This window comes from Macrotis lagotis, chromosome 3 (genome assembly GCF_037893015.1).
Source record: "Macrotis lagotis isolate mMagLag1 chromosome 3, bilby.v1.9.chrom.fasta, whole genome shotgun sequence".
Taxonomy (NCBI): domain Eukaryota; kingdom Metazoa; phylum Chordata; class Mammalia; order Peramelemorphia; family Peramelidae; genus Macrotis; species Macrotis lagotis.
In genome coordinates, this window is record NC_133660.1 from 19792766 (window position 1) to 19808768 (window position 16003).

The window sequence follows — 16003 nt, forward strand, 5'->3', positions numbered from 1 at the left end:
GCAAGCTACTTAACCCCATTTGCCTTGCAAAAACCTAAAAAAATAAAATAAAAAGAAATAAAAAAGAAATCCCAATCTCTTAAAATAATCCCTAGTATTTTCTCTATTTTTTACCTGTTTCTGATGAAGACCTGACTCTTCTCATCAAGATCATCCCTAAGTCACGTGCCCTTGTCCACATTCCCTCCCATTTTTCTGGCAGACTGCCCCACATATCACCCACTTTCTCTAATCTTCAGTCTTTCCTTATGTTCTATTTGTCTCATCTGCCTATAAACATGTCCAAATATCCTAATATTGAAAAGAAAATAATTCTTTATTAGTGCCTTTGATTCCACTAGGGCAGCATCTGATTCCTCTTTTCTGTTTCTCTGCCAAACTTCTACAAAAATCTGTCTACACTTGGTACCATCACTTCCTCTTCTCAAGTCTCTATAATCTAGCTGCCACCTCATCATTCAACTGAAGCTGCTTTCTCTCATTACCAATGAACTTTTGTTTTTTTTACAAGACAGTGGGGTTAAGTGCCTTGTCCAAGGCCACACAGCCGGGTAATTATTAAGTGTCTGAGACCAGATTTGAACTCAGGTCCTCCCGACTCCAGGGTCAATGCTCTATCCTACATAGCCACCCCCCACTCCCAATGACTCTTAATTGCCAACTCTTATAGTCTTTAGCCTTTTGGCCCTCTCTGCCCCCACTTGACAAAGTCCAACATACTTCTCCCCTTCTGTTGCTACTCTAGGTTTTCATGATACAGTTCTCTCAGTTCTCTTTCTGTCCATTTCTTCTTCTCCACTGGATCTTCAACCATATCAAGTCCTCTGACTGTGTGTCCCAAAATCAGCTATTTACTCTCTTTTTTTCTCTTTCTTAGTAATATCCTGAATTTGATTCCAAGGGCTGCTCCCTAGCTGGTTCTGTACCACCATCTTCTGTCCTTTTCTGCCCTTTGGCTAGGACCGAACCAGTGTCCTCCCTTATGTGTGGGGGTACACACATATGTGGTGATGTTTAGGGGAGTTCTCCTGGGTCATAGTGGCAAGCACAGTGGGTAAGGCCCACAATTGGATGCTGCAACACAAATCTGCAACTGAGTCAGTATGAGTCCTGGCCATGGGTTAGGAATGGTGAGTGGGAGGCCCTGATATTCCAATTGTCTATCTTTTTCCCCCCTGTGTCTTTATCTTCACGAGTTTTGTTATTTTTGTTATTCTTCTTAGCTTGGGGATTTGGTTTTTGTTATTCTATGTTTAATACACAATTCAAGTGTGTGTGATAAGACTTTTAGTTTATGGAAAACAATTGCTCTGCCATCTTGGTCATTTGCTGACCTTGAAAACTATTTTTCAGAAAAGACTCTACCCTTTACTAAGATAAGATCCAAATGGTTACAGGACATAGACATAAAAAAAAATTACTATAAGTAAATTAGAAGATCAAGGACTAGTTTACCTGTCAGATCTATGGAAAGGGGAGCAGTTTATGACTAAGGAAGAGTTGGAGAACATCACCAAAAACCAATTAGATGATTTCAATTACATTAAATTAAAAAGTTTTGCACAGATAAAACCAGTGTAACAAAGATCAAAAGAAATGTAGTAAATTGGGAAACAATCTTTACAACTAATGATTCTGACAAAGGACTCATTTCTTTTTTTTAATTTTTATTAAAGATATTATTTGAGTTTTACAGTTTTCCCCCAATCTTGCTTCCCTTCCCCCACCCCCACCCCACAGATAGCACTCCATCAGTCTTTACTTTGTTTCCATGTTGTACCTCGATCCAAATTGGGTGTGATGAGAGAGAAATCATATCCTTAAAGAGAACAGAATTCTCAGAGGTAACCAGATCAAACCATAAGACATCTGGGTTTTTTTTTCTGAATTGTACTTTGTTCAAACTCCACAGCTCCTTATCTGGATATAGATGGTACTCTCTTTTGCAGACAGCCAAAAATTGTTCCCAATTGTTGCGCTGATGGAATGAGCAAGTCCTTCAAGGTTGAACATCACTCCCATGTTGCTGGTTAGGGTGTACAATGTTTTTCTGGTTCTGCCTCATCTCACTCAGCATCAGTTCATGCAAATCCCTCCAGGTTTCCCTGAAATCCTGTCCCTCCTGATTTCTAATAGAACAACAGTATTCCATGACATACATATACCACAGTTTGCTAAACCATTCCCGAGTTGAAGGACATTTACTGGATTTATAATTCTTTGCCACCACAAACAGGGCTGCTATAAATATTTTTGTACAAGTAATGTTTTTACCCTTTTTCTGCATCTCTTCAGGGTATAGACCCAGTAGTGGTATTGCTGGGTCAAAGGGTATGACAATTTTGGTTGCCCTTTGGGCATAGTTCCAAATAGCTCTCCAGAAGGGTTGGATGAGTTCACAGCTCCACCAACAGTGTAATACTGTCCCAGATTTCCCACATCCCTTGCAACAATGATCATTATCCTTCCTGGTCATACTGGCCAATCTGAGAGGTGTGAGGTGGTACCTCAGAGAAGCTTTAATTTGCATTTCTTTAATAATTAATGATTTAGAGCATTTTTTCATATGGCTATGGATTGCTTTGATCTCCTCATCTGTAAATTGCCTTTGCATATCCTTTGACTATTTGTCAATTGGGGAATGACTTTTTGTTTTTAAAAATATGACTCAGTTCTCTATGTATTTTAGAAATGAGTCCTTTGTCAGAATCATTAGTTGTAAAGATTGTTTCCCAATTTACTACTTTTCTTTTTATCTTGATTACATTGGTTTTACCTGTGCAAAAGCTTTTTAATTTAATGTAATCAAAATCATCTAATTGGTTTTTAGTGATGTTCTCCAACTCTTCCTTAGTCATAAACTGTTCCCCTTTCCATAGATCTGACAGGTAGACTAGTCCTTGATCTTCTAATTTGCTTATAGTATTGTTTTTTATGTCTATGTCCTGTAACCATTTGGATCTTATCTTGGTAAAGGGTGTGAGGTGTTGGTCTAATCTTAGTTTCTTCCATACTAACTTCCAATTATCCCAGCAGTTTTTATCAAAGAGGGAGTTTTTATCCCTGTGGCCTGACTCTTTGGGTTTATCAAACAGCAGATTACTATAATCCTCTCCTGCTTTTACACCTAGTCTATTCCACTGGTCCACCACTCTGTTTCTTAGCCAATACCAAACAGTTTTGATGACTGATGCTTTATAATATAATTTTAGATGGGGTAGTGCTCAGCCACCTTTGTTTGCATTTTTTTTCATTAAGCTCCTGGCAATTCTTGACTTTTTATTTCTCCATATGAATGTACTTACAATTTTTTCTAGCTCATTAAAGTAATTTTTTGGAATTTTGATTGGTAGGGCACTAAACAGATAGTTTAGTTTTGGTAGAATTGTCATTTTTATTATATTAGCTCTCCCTATCCATGAGCTGTTGATATTTGCCCAGTTATTTAAATCTGATTTAATTTGTGTGAGAAGTGTTTTATAATTGTTTTCAAAAAGATTCTGAGTCTGTCTTGGCAAATAGACTCCCAAGTATTTTACACTGTCTGAGGTTACTTTGAATGGAATTTCTCTTTCTAGCTCTTCCTGCTGTTTCTTGCTAGACATATATAGGAAAGTTGAGGATTTATGGGGGTTTATTTTATAACCTGCAACTTTGCTAAAATTGCTAATTGTTTCCAGTAGTTTTTTAGATGATTTCCTGGGATTCTCTAGGTAGACCATCATGTAATCTGTGAATAGTATGAGTTTTGTCTCTTCCTTCCCAATTCTAATTCCTTTAATTTCTTTTTCTTCTCTAATTGCTGATGCTAACATTTCTAATACAATATTGAATAGTAGTGGTGATAATGGGCACCCTTGTTTCACCCCTGATCTCATTGGGAATGCCTCTAGCCTCTCCCCATTGAGTATAATGCTTATTGATGGTTTCAGATAGATACTGCTCATTATTTTAAGGAACAGTCCATTTATTCCTACACTCTCTAGTGTTTTTAATAGGAATGGATGCTGTATTTTGTCAAAAGCTTTTTCAGCATCTATTGATATGATCATAGGGTTTCTGATAGGTTTGTTATTGATATAATTGAGTATACTAACAGTTTTCCTAATATTGAACCAACCCTGCATTCCTGGAATAAATCCTACTTGATCATAATGTATTTGATGACTTGTTGTAGTCGTTTTGCTAAGATTTTATTTAGGATTTTTGCATCTATATTCATGAGGGAAATAGGTCTATAATTTTCTTTCTCTGTTTTAACTCTTCCTGGTTTAGGTAGCTGTACCATATTGGTTTCATAGAAAGAGTTAGGCAGAGTTCCATCTTTCCCTATTTTTCCAAAGAGTTTATATAGGATTGGAACCAATTGTTCCTTAAATGTTTGGTAGAATTCACTTGTGAATCCATCAGGCCCTGGAGATTTTTTTTAGGGAGTTCAATAATGGCTTGTTGAATTTCTTTTTCTGAGATAGGGTTGTTCAGGGATTTAATCTCTTCTTCATTTAACCTGGGCAACTTATATTTTTGTAAATATTCATCCATTTCACTTAGATTATCAAATTTATTGGCATAAAGCTGGGCAAAATAATTTTGAATTATTACTTTAATTTCCTCCTTATTGGTGGTGAGTTCACCTTTTTCATTTATAATACTAGCAATTTGGTTTTCTTCTTTATTTTTTTTAATCAAATTGACCAGAGGTTTATCAATTTTATTGGTTTTTTCATAATACCAACTTTTGGTTTTATTTATTAATTCAATAGTTTTTTTGCTTTCAATTTTATTAATTTCTCCTTTGATTTTTAAAATTTCTAATTTGGTATTTGATTGGGGATTTTTGATTTGTTCTTTCTCTAATTTTTTTAGTTGCATGTTTAGTTCATTGATTTCTTCTTTCTCCAATTTATTCATATAAGCATTTAGAGCTATAATATATCCCCTGAGAGTTGCTTTGAATGAATCCCATAGGTTTTGGTATGTTGTTTCATTATTATCATTATCTAGGATAAAATGGTTAATTCTTTGTATAATTTGTTTTTTGGTCCACTCATTTTTTAATGAGGTTATTCAGTTTCCAATTTGCTCTGGGTCTATATCTCCTTGACCCTGTATTGCATATGACTTTTACTGCATTGTGATCTGAGAAAGATGTATTCACTATTTCTGCCTTTCTGCAGTTGATCATTAGGTTTTTATGTCCTAGTACATGGTCAATTTTTGTATAAGTTCCATGTACTGCAGAGAAAAAGGTATATTCCTTCCTATCCCCATTCAGTTTCCTCCATAAGTCTACCATATCTAATTTTTCTAACAATCTATTTACCTCCCTAATTTCTTTCTTGTTTGTTTTATGATTTGATTTATCTAGATCTGATAGCAGGAGATTGAGTTCTCCTACTAGTAGAGTTTTGCTGTCTATGTCTTCCTGTAATTCTTTCAGCTTCTCCTCTAAGAATTTGGGTGCTGTTCCACTGGGTGCATATATATTCAATATTGAAATGACTTTATTGGCTATGGTACCTTTTAGGAGGATAAAGTTTCCTTCCTTATCTCTTTTAATGCTATCTATTTTTGCTGCTGCTTTGTCTGAGATAAGGATTGCTACCCCTGCTTTTTTTTACTTCAGCTGAAGCAAAATATATTTTCCTCCAATGTTTTACCTTTACTCTATATGTATGTCTCTGCTTCAAATGAGTTTCTTGTAAGCAGCATATTGTAGGATTCTGGTTTTTAATCCACTCTGCTATTTGCTTACATTTTAAGGGAGAGTTCATCCCATTCACATTCAAGGTTATGATTACTAATTCTTTATTGCCCTCTGTGCTATCTTCCCTCTGTTTGTATTTTTCCCCCTTTCCCCCCTTTTTTCTGTATTCCCCAGTATTTTGTTTTTGAATACCACCCCCTTCAGTGTGTTTGCCCTCTTATATCACTCCCTCCCCTTTCTTTCCCCTTTCCCTGTTCCCTTCCCTTCCTTTTGTTATTTCCCCTTATTTCCTCCATTGCCCTTCCCTTTCTCTGTCCCCCCTCCCCTTTTCCCCTTTTACTTCTTGAAAGATTAGATGTTTTATAAGTTAACTGAGTATGTGTAGGTTGACTTTAAGCCAAGTCTGATGAGAAGAAGATTCAGGTGTTTCTCCTCTACTGCCTTCTTCGCCTCTATTACCATAGTTTTTTTGTACCTCTTAGTGTAATGAGATTTGTCCCATTTAATCCCCTCCCTCCTCCTGTCTCTTTCCTGTCCCCCTTTTTAGGGAGGTAGTGCATTTTTTTTAGATCATTCTATCTAAGTCATAGAAAATTCTGAGTGTCTGACCCTTCTAGTTCAGTACATTCTGTTGAATAGAGTCCAAATTCCTGAGAGTTATTAGAGTCTTTCTCCCCGGTGTAGTTAAAGCCAGTTACATCCCATTGGATAGTAGTCTCATGGATAGGTCATGGATGTCCAGCATTTCTGGCTAGGTATATTCTCTCTGTTAGAGTTACATTTCTCAGGATTCTCAGGATTTATGAGTGTCTCCACCCCCCCCCCCCCCCCCCATGCTGGGATATAGCCAGTTTCAATTTGCTGGATTGCATTTTTTTCCTTTTACCCCCCCTTTTTTTTACCTTTTCATGTGTCTCTTGAACCTCCTGTTTGATGCCCAGATTTTCTGTTTAGCTCTGATCTTTTCATCAGAAATTTTTGGAATTCTTCTGTTTCGTTAAATGTCCATCTTTTTCCCTGGGAAAGAAGGCTCAGCTTTGCAGGAAAGTAGATTCTTGGCTGCATTCCAAGCTCCTGTGCTCTTTGAAATATCTTGTTCCAGTCCCTTTGATCCCTTAAAGTTGATGCAGCCAGGTCCTGCGTGACCCTTACTGTGGCTCCTTGATATTTAAATTGTTTCTTTCTGGCTGCTTGCAGGATTTTCTCTTTTATCTGATAGTTTTGGAGTTTGGCCACAACATTCCTTGGTGTTTTCCTTTTAGGATCTTTTTCTGGTGGGGATCGATATACTCTTTCACTAACTACTTTGCCTTCTGATTCCATGCTGTCAGGGCAGTTTTCCATCACTAGATCCTGTCATATTAAGTACAGGCTTTTTTTCTCTTCAATGTTTTCAGGAAGTCCTATAATTTTCAGGTTTCCCCTCCTCGATCTATGCTCAAGGTCAGTGGTTTTGTTGATGAGGTATTTCACATTTGCTTCTATTTTTTCTATTTTTTGATTTTGTTTAACTGACTCTTGCTGTCTCGTGGAGTCATTAGTTTCTGTAGATTCCATTATTTTCTGGGGGGAGGAATTTTCTTCATTAACCTTTTCCAATTGGTCGATTCTTCTTTTGAAATAGCTTTCCATTTGACCAATTGAGGTTTTGAGAGAATTAATTTCTTTTTGTATTTGCTCATTTGAGGATCTGAGAGAATTATTCTCATTTTGCAAGGTATTAATTGTCTCCCCAAAATTTCCCAGTTGATTTTTAAACTCCTTCCTTATTTCTTCAAGGAAGTCTTTCTGTGCTGGAGACCAGATTGTATTCTCCTCAGAGGTTCCAGGTCTCTCTGAGTTGGGGTCTTTCCCTTCCAGGAATTTTTCTATGGATCCACCTTTCTGCTGACCCTTCTTGGTTATGCTAAGACCTTGAGTTGTGTGGGGCTGGTTCACCTGGGCTTGGGATCTCTAAAGGCTTTACTGAGTGCAGTTTCTCTGGCTGGCCAGTAGGAGGTGATGGTTGCCCTCTCTGGGGTGTCTGTGACCTTGGTTGCCAGGCCTTCTCCCTTTGCTTGAGGGGTGGAATTGGAATTATTGAATTCTTTTGCCTTCAATCAATGGTGGGCTTTACCCTGGCCTGAGGTGATTCCTCAGCTGGGCTGGTTCTTTTGCTCACACACCTGGGCCTGAGGCAGAAATAATTTGCATTTGTTTGGGAGGAGACCTCAGTGCAATGGAGGCATGGGCTCAGAGTTTCTCAGACCTGAGGAGCCCAGGGATGGTGTCCACAGCTCTCCTGCCCCAGACCTCTCCCCGCAGCCCCTTCCCCAAGCTCCAGGGGGACAGCCCCAACACCAGTACCTCTGCTTCCCCGTGGACCCAAGCCCCCTTTGTCCAGCCCCACCACTGATCCAGCAGGTCCAGCTCTTGGGCCATCAGACTCCCAGTTCCGATTCAGCTGTTGGTCTGGCTGATCTTCCCTGGGAGCTCAGACTCACCTGCTGGTACGGGAGACAAATCCTGAGGTAGATTTTCCTCTCCTGGCTTTTCTTTCTGGGTTTCCTGGTTTGGATTTCTTTTAAGAGGTTTGTTTCATGTGATAGATGGGGAAGAGATCAGGAGACTTTAGAACTGTGCCTGTCTTCTCTCCGCCATCTTGGCTCCGCCCCCAACTCATTTCTTAAATATACAGAGAACTGAGTCATATTTTTAAAACTAAAAGCCATTCCCCAATTGACAAATGGTCAAAGGATATGCAAAGGCAATTTACAGATGAGGAAATCAAAGCAATCCATAGCCATATTGAAAAATGCTCTAAATCATTAATTATTAGAGAAATGCAAATTAAAGCTTCTCTGAGGTACCACCTCACACCTCTCAGATTGGCCAGTATGACCAGGAAGGATAATGGTCATTGTTGGAAGGGATGTGGGAAATCTTGGACACTATTACAGTGTTGGTGGAGCTGTGAACTCATCCAACCCTTCTGGAGAGCTATTTGGAACTATGCCCAAAGGGCAACCAAAATGTGCATACCCTTTGACCCAGCAATACCACTACTGGGTCTATACCCTGAAGAGATGAGGAAAAAGGGTAAAAATATTACTTGTACAAAAATTTAGCAGCCCTGTTTGTGGTGGCAAAGAATTGGAAATCCAGTAAATGTCCTTCATTTGGGGAATGGATTAGCAAACTGTGGTATATGTATGTCATGGAACACTATTGTTCTATTAGAAACCAGGAGGGATGGGATTTTAGGGAACCCTGGAGAGATTTGCATGAACTGATGCTGAGTGAGATGAGCAGAACCCGAAAAGAGCGTACACCCTAACAGCAACATGGGTGTGATGTTCAACCTTGAAGGACTTGCTCATTCCATCAGTGCAACAATCTGGAACAATGTTGGGCTGTCTGCAAAGGAGAGTGCCACCTGTATCCAGATAAGGAGCTGTGGAGTTTGAACAAAGTACAAGGACTATTCCCTTTAATTTAGGAAAAAACCAGATAGCTTATTGTCTGATCTTGTTACCTTTTAGACTTCTCTTCTTTAAGGATATGATTTCTCTCTCATCACACCCAATTTGGATCAAGGTACAACATGGAAACAAAGTAAAGACTGACAGATTGCTTTCTGTGGGTGGGTGGGGGAGGGAAGCAAGATTGGGGGAAAATTGTAAAACTCAAATAATATCTTTAATAAAAATAAATTAAAAAAAAAGAAAAGATCCGCAAGGGCAGCTACGTGTTGGCCTTCCGGCCTGTGGTCAAGGATGCTGAGAGCATCGCCAAGCTGTTGGTTAGAACCTTTGTTTTCTACTTGTTTATAGGCTAAAAGCAACAAAACTGCTCAAACATAATGGTAAATGTTAATATCACTCTAGGCAAAATGTCCCTCTTTGAGTTCTAAGTTAGGTGATGTTATACTGTGACATCTTAAAGCTATTTTGGAGAATAGGAAACTAGGAACACTCTGTGGAGAAGGCATTGGCAGAGGCAACTCTTCTTAGTAGTTCAATTCTGAGGGCAATGCTGGCAGAGTTTTCTGGTAGGCAAGTGATGTCAAGTGGTAGAGGTCTGATTCTTTAATGGAAACTCTCATTTAATGTAAATGAGACTTTTCTAGAACCAGTTAGATAACTATAGTGGAACCCTAGGTTGGGAGTGCATCTACTGGTGTTCAACCCTGCTACCCATTTTGGGACTGACTTAACTAAGTCATTATCTTGAATGAAGTATTCATTTAATTAATTAATGAAGCAAAGCTTTCATTTTCCTCTTTCAAATATCCACATTTTCCCTTCTTGCCATCAGTATGGCACTTTGAAAAGCCTGTTGGGAAGATGCTGGGAAGACAGAGATGACCATTTTGTTGCTGCCACCTCCTTTCCCTTGGGGGAGGGGGGACTGGAGGAGGCAGGAGTCAGCCAAAGGCTGTTAGGTAAAAAAAAAACCAGCACGACACTTTTTTTTCCGGTCAGAGAAAATGACTTGTCGGATAAAAATGGTACAAATGTTGTCGGGTTGGAGCCAAAGGTCACTTGCTATCTTCACTTGCCTGCAGCCGCTGACATCTTCATTTGTTAGCACAGCAAAATAAGATTTCAGCATAAATGTCCAGGTTTTAGTAAGGCAAGGGAGTATTTCAGCAGGTACTGCAGGGGTATTAGCCACGCGTGTACTTCAGCAAATAGATAGTGTTTGCATGGTAAGTTGGTATTTCAGGTGGCTTGCACCAATTTTTTTTTGCCACAATAAGCTTGCCTATTAGCTGGAGTGCAGTGTCTAGCCTAGTCATTGGGATTGCCACAGATCTGTGAGGCTGTAGGCAGATTAAGCTGGTATTTTAGTAGGTCTATGTGGTCAAAGAGGCAAGGGAGGCATGGCAGAAGAGTCAAAGCCAGTATTCTGTCTGACATCAGAGTCTCTGCATCGGAGAGGGGAAAGGATTGTTTGGAAAAGTTGTCCCTGGCTGCTCATCTGAAGGAGAGCTATTCCACACTCTCCAGTAACCTCCTCCAGCCAGGACTGGTTTCTTTGAAAGTAAGGGATTTTCTTCTTGTCTTTGCCTTTCAGCTCTTAGCCCCCCCCCCCCCCCCCCCATCTAGGCTGGTGGCTGTAGACTGCTTTTCCTGTCTGTTCTTGCTATTCTCTCTGTTCCTTTATCACCCAGGAGACCCCTGGAGCACTGCAAGTGTGTGCTTTTTGTAGCCTGGATGTGATGGAGCCAGGTCCTACCGAAAAGTTTACAGTATTAAATGGAATGGAATTTCCGAAGGGGCAGGCAGAGGGGAGCAGGGCCCTGCCTTCCCCACCCCCGGGTGGTTTAAGCCGTGGGGGTTTGGGAGAGCTGAGGCCAAATGCTCAGGGAAGTCAGGTGAAGGCTGGGGGGGGGGGCAGCGTTCTCATGCCCAAGGGCACCCCCACCCCGGAGTGATTGCCCAGCCCACGACTCCGCCTCCCAGCTTCTCTCCCTCTCCCACCCAGACTCCCAGAGCCCTGGCTCTGCTGCAGCAGCATCCCTCCCTTCGCACAAAGACTTGGGAAGTGCCAGCAGCCCGAGCAGCCAGAGACTCCACCTCCCCTCTCCCCGGGGCCCCCCAAGTCTGGGGCAGCAGCACTAGGGATTCCCTCCCCTGCCGGCCCCTCCCCTCGGCTTCCACAAACAAGCCCCGCCCTCTCCCCCGCCCCCCTGTCCTTACGGAGCAGGGGGAGTGCAAAGGAGCAAGTTGGAGGGAGAGGAGGAGGAGGAGGAGGAGGAGGAGGAGGAGGAGGAGGAGGAGGAGGAGGAGGAGGAGGAGGAGGAGGAGGAGGAGGGAAAGGAGGAGGGGAGGAGGAGGAGGAGGGGAGGAGGAGAGGAGGAAGAGGAGGAGGAGGAGGAGGAGGAGGAGAGCCAGAGGACCGGCGAGAGGAGAGCCGGAGAGAGCAGCGGCGGCTGCCGGGAGGCTCCCGAGAGTGCGGGAGAGCGTGCGGGAAGGCGAGGGGCCCCGGGCGCTCCGGCGCCCGTGCGGTCCGGGCTCCCCCGGCCTGCCAGCCCTCCCCATGGGTCGGCGCGGGCCCCGACTCGCCTGCTGCGGGGGGGCGGCGGCGGCAGCGGCGACGTCGCCGGAGGCCGGGGCCCGGGCGAGGCCGAGCCCCGGTCCCCCGGCCCCGCCTCCCCCGGCCCCCCCCTGCCCCCTGGCTCGGGGGCCGCGGGCGCTGCTGCCGCTGCTGCTGCTGCTGCTGCCGCCGCTGCTGCTGCTGCGGACCTCGGCCGTGGCGGCGGGGGCGGCGGCCCCGGGCGCGGTCTGCTGGTGGGCGCCGCGGGGCGCCGGCTCGATTCGGGAGCGGACCCAGCGCGCCAGCGTGGTGATCGAGGGCCAGGTACCACGCCGGCCGCCGCCCGCCCTGGGGGCCCAGGGCACGCCGCCCCCCAGCCCCCGCCCGGGCGGCGGCGAGGATGCTGAAGCGCCCTACCTGCTGCGGGTACGCCACGTGTGGGCGGCCAAAACGGGCGGGCTGAGCCGTGACGCTCTGGTCACCGTGCACCTGGGCCCAGCCCCGGGCTTGGCCTCCCCGGCGCCCTGTGGGGACCCGCGGCCTCCGTCTACGCCTAGGCGGCTGCGGGAGGACCGCACCTACATCTTCTTCATGGAGCCGGAGGCCAATACCAGCAGCGGACGTACCCAGCTACCCGCGGCGTTCAAGGCTTCTTCGCCTCCACTGCCCGCAGGCAGGAAAGTCCGGAAGGAAGTTGGCCGATTGCTGTGTGAGCGGTGTGGTGAGTGCAGGAGGCCGCCTGGGAAGACTGGTGGTGGTGGTGGGGTTCCCATGGACTCCCTCCCGATCCTGGCACGGGTTCGAGAAGTAGAGCGTGCCCCCCCTAAGGAACTTGAAGGCTCAGCTCAGATCCTAGCTTCCTTGGGGTCTGATCCATGGCTCGGGCCAGACTGCTCTGTAGGAGAGGACCTGGTGCTGAGGGACAGCAGGAGTGCCGGCGGGGGGACTCCTGGGGAGGGGGGGACTCGCTCTGTGACTTGACTTCCGAGTTCGTGTGGGTGTCTAGGTGGGTGTGAGGGCAGCAGGCTTTCCTTTCCTTGTTCTCCTAGAAGGAGAGCTACAGGTGTCAGGCGAGATGGGCTGGGAATTGGTCTGTGTGAGGGCCGTGGGCAGGAACTGTTGCCATCGTGGCGTTTCCTGGATGGCCCTGAATTGGGACCAAGAGAAGAAGGGCCCCGCTTCTGCCCCATGGACTTGGGGCCGAGTCCCTCCTGGTGTCTCTAGAATGGAGGTGTGTGTGTGTGTGTGCGCGCGCGCGCGCGCGTGTCCATGTGTTTCATTCTGTGATGACCCACACCCCAAAGAGCTCTAAGAATTGTTATGAAACTCTCCAGCGAGGATCTGTGCCCAGGAAGACGAAGTGAATTCAGCTTAGGCATCTCTGAGCCACAGGGAAGTTTCAGACACAAGGCGAACATGTGACCACCGAAAGGGCTCTGCCTGGTCTACTAGCCTAGCCTTCGGCAGGCTCCAGAGCTTGGGTGGCGAGAGTTTATTTACAGGTGGGCAGTTTTGGCAGCTTCATAGAGATCTAGTCTGGGGCTTGTTCATCCATATGGGGTTTGTTTGTGGGATCGTTGCCACTTTGGGGGGGGGAGTGGCTGGCCACAGAATCACCAAAATATTCCTTCTCGGATGGCAAAAGACCCCGTCACAATGTCTACTTTCGAGACGAATGCTTTTTCGCCCAGACCTTTTACAAATTTTAGGGCTGGAGTGAAGTTCATTGATTTAGCAGACCTCACGGAGCCTTGTTCTGTTCGGCATAGGTTTCCGGGCAGTTGTTAAGAGATGCCTGAGCCTTGGGGCTAGCCAGGGTCTCCCTGGTTCCCTTCAGTGACCAGGAGGGAAATCCCCCCGTGTCCAATTCTCCTTTGGAAAACAGGACTTGTTTCATGGTGACTTAATCAGGCTGTAGGCAGGAGCTGTTTACCGAGCTGGTGCTGAAGACATTTGAATGACGCTGGGATTCCCCAATAGGGCTGATAGATGTGAAGCCTGGAAAATCCCCCGCTGGGATCTGCCTTCACGCCGAGCCCAGAACCTTGGCCAGCGGCTTGGTGCTGATTTTAGAATGGGAAACCTGCCTGCTTAATAGCCCCGGCATCACTGCCACCTAGTTCATGGAAAGGCCTCTTTTCCTTCTTCCCAAAGAAGACCCTGTTGTGAATCATTTACCACGAATGGTGGGGAGGGGATAGGAGGGCAGCCATTGCTGGCAGTGACGTCAGTGGCCCCTGCTCGATGAGATTCAAAGTGGCATCCCTTCGGATTGCCAGGAAATCACTGGATGTTTTAGGGCAAATTTCTCGTGTCATTCCTGGACGCGGAAAAAGGAGTAGAATCTGTTTAAATGCTACTTTCTGTTTGTGCTTCAGAGAAACAATTGTGGTTTCTTAGAGCAACTGGTCTCTGCTGTTGGCCAAAGTGAATGCACAGTTACAGCATACTGCAAAATGCTGCTAAAATGACCTGGAAATCTCGCTTCCCTTCCCTCTCCCTAATATACCACCGAGACAATATGAGGGGACACATAAGCTAAACCCTGCCCTTACCTAGTGTCTGGGTTAACATTGGTGCACTGGGGTGGGCAGCCAGGGCTTCCAAGCCCTGTGATGTCATATCGTTCTTAGGTAGTGCCTCTGGCAAAGGATCAAATGAATCAATTAAGAAAAGTTTCTTTTGCTTTTTAACAGAAAATTTCTGCTTTGGTGAACCCAAAACAACATGGGTGCATTTTAATGGGCTTGATCAATTGATTGTAGGAAGAAAGTAATGCAGTTGAATTGTAGTCAGCTGAACTAGGAAGAAGGTGGATCTCAATATATGGTGAATAGAGGGGAAGAAAATCTGGCAAGGCTTTCCAAATGGTGGTACCAGGTGCTGTCTTGGATCACTGGAAAACCAAACCAAGCCAAACGAAACCAACCTCCAGGGAAGAGGGAAGAGTTGCCCAGGATTGCTTTTAGTTGCAGTTTTTTTTTGACTAGGGAATAGTTAATTAGGATGATTGCTGTTACTGCCTCACCATGGTCTGCAAAATGAGAGCCCCCATTTGAAAAGAATCAGTTCCTTTCTATTCAAACCAATTTAATGGGTTTAAGAAAAAAATCAGATGATCACTTCCTTTTGGTGTCTCGCTTTGTGCAAGGGACTCTTCATTCATGTTTGGTAAAAAACAAGTGCTTCAACTCCCTTTCACCCCTTCTTATTTTTCTCTTTTTACATCAAAATAGCTAAATCAAATTGCTCCACCTCACTGCTGCTTCTTCAGATGCCTTCGATTTATTTCCACTGAATCCCCACCTGCTGTACATTGCAGTATAGACTCCAGAAAAGCCCATGATTTTGTGGGAGACAGAGACTAGCAGTGGAATCCACATAGATGGATCCTGCTCTTCCAGTTTACATGGGAAGGACATGCCTAGACTTATTTTCATGCTCTTAAGATGTATGTATGCATGAATGTAGAGTTACTGCATTCAGTGTTTTATTGTGCCCTTAACACCTTCCTTGTCCCAAGGGTTGACCTTGTGATATTAGGAAAACAGGAGAAATACTGCAGGAATTTTCCAGCATGTGTCCAAGAACATTATTCTTAATAAAAGGGACATTACAGGAGCAGCAGTGTGGACAGAAGCAGCTTGATTGTCTGCATTTTGTAAACACATGGAGAAATGCACGGTCATTTCCCCAGACAGAGTCTTTGTGTTTGTGATTTTTCCATTGAACAAATAATCAGTCTGTCAACACAGGCTCTGGGGTGGATCTCAAATATGTTTTTTATGCTGAACAGTAGGGAAAGATGGTTTGATTTTACTGATTTTCTTTTCATTATGGTTATTAATTAATGTATTTTTCTAACTATATACAAAGATGGTTTTCAACATTTTTGAAAAGTTTTGATTTTGCTGCATTTCAATGCTGAAATATACATTTAAAATTTCATGTGCATATTTATTACATGAAACCAAGATGATTTGGGGAAAATATAGATGAGAAGTGGCCTAATGTAATAGAAGTCAATCAAAAGAGCTAGGCAAACATGTATTCAAATCTCTTCTCTTCCCAGGCATATCTTGGGGATATGACAGGGTAAATCACTTAATTTTTTAGTGCTACAGATAGTGCTCTAAGGCTGTAAGTTAGAGATTAGTTGCCAGTTGGTGTTGGTGAAAGGAATTTCCTCACAGTGAGTTCTCTATTCCAATGAAAGTCACAGGTATTGGGCACAGGGGTGTTTATTGGAAAAAAAGGTAAAAAAATTTAGAAGAC

At 44.0% G+C, this 16003-nt stretch overlaps 1 protein-coding gene across 1 annotated transcript in view; it reads left to right on the forward strand.

The window, feature by feature from the left end:
- Nucleotides 1–11731: 11731 nt before the first annotated feature.
- NRG1 (neuregulin 1) overlaps nucleotides 11732–16003 on the forward strand; it is an 887736-nt gene continuing 883464 nt past the window's right edge. The window contains exon 1 of the mRNA XM_074228294.1: nucleotides 11732–12449. Within this exon, the coding sequence (XP_074084395.1) occupies nucleotides 11732–12449 (718 nt within the window). The remainder of the gene's footprint in view (nucleotides 12450–16003) is intronic.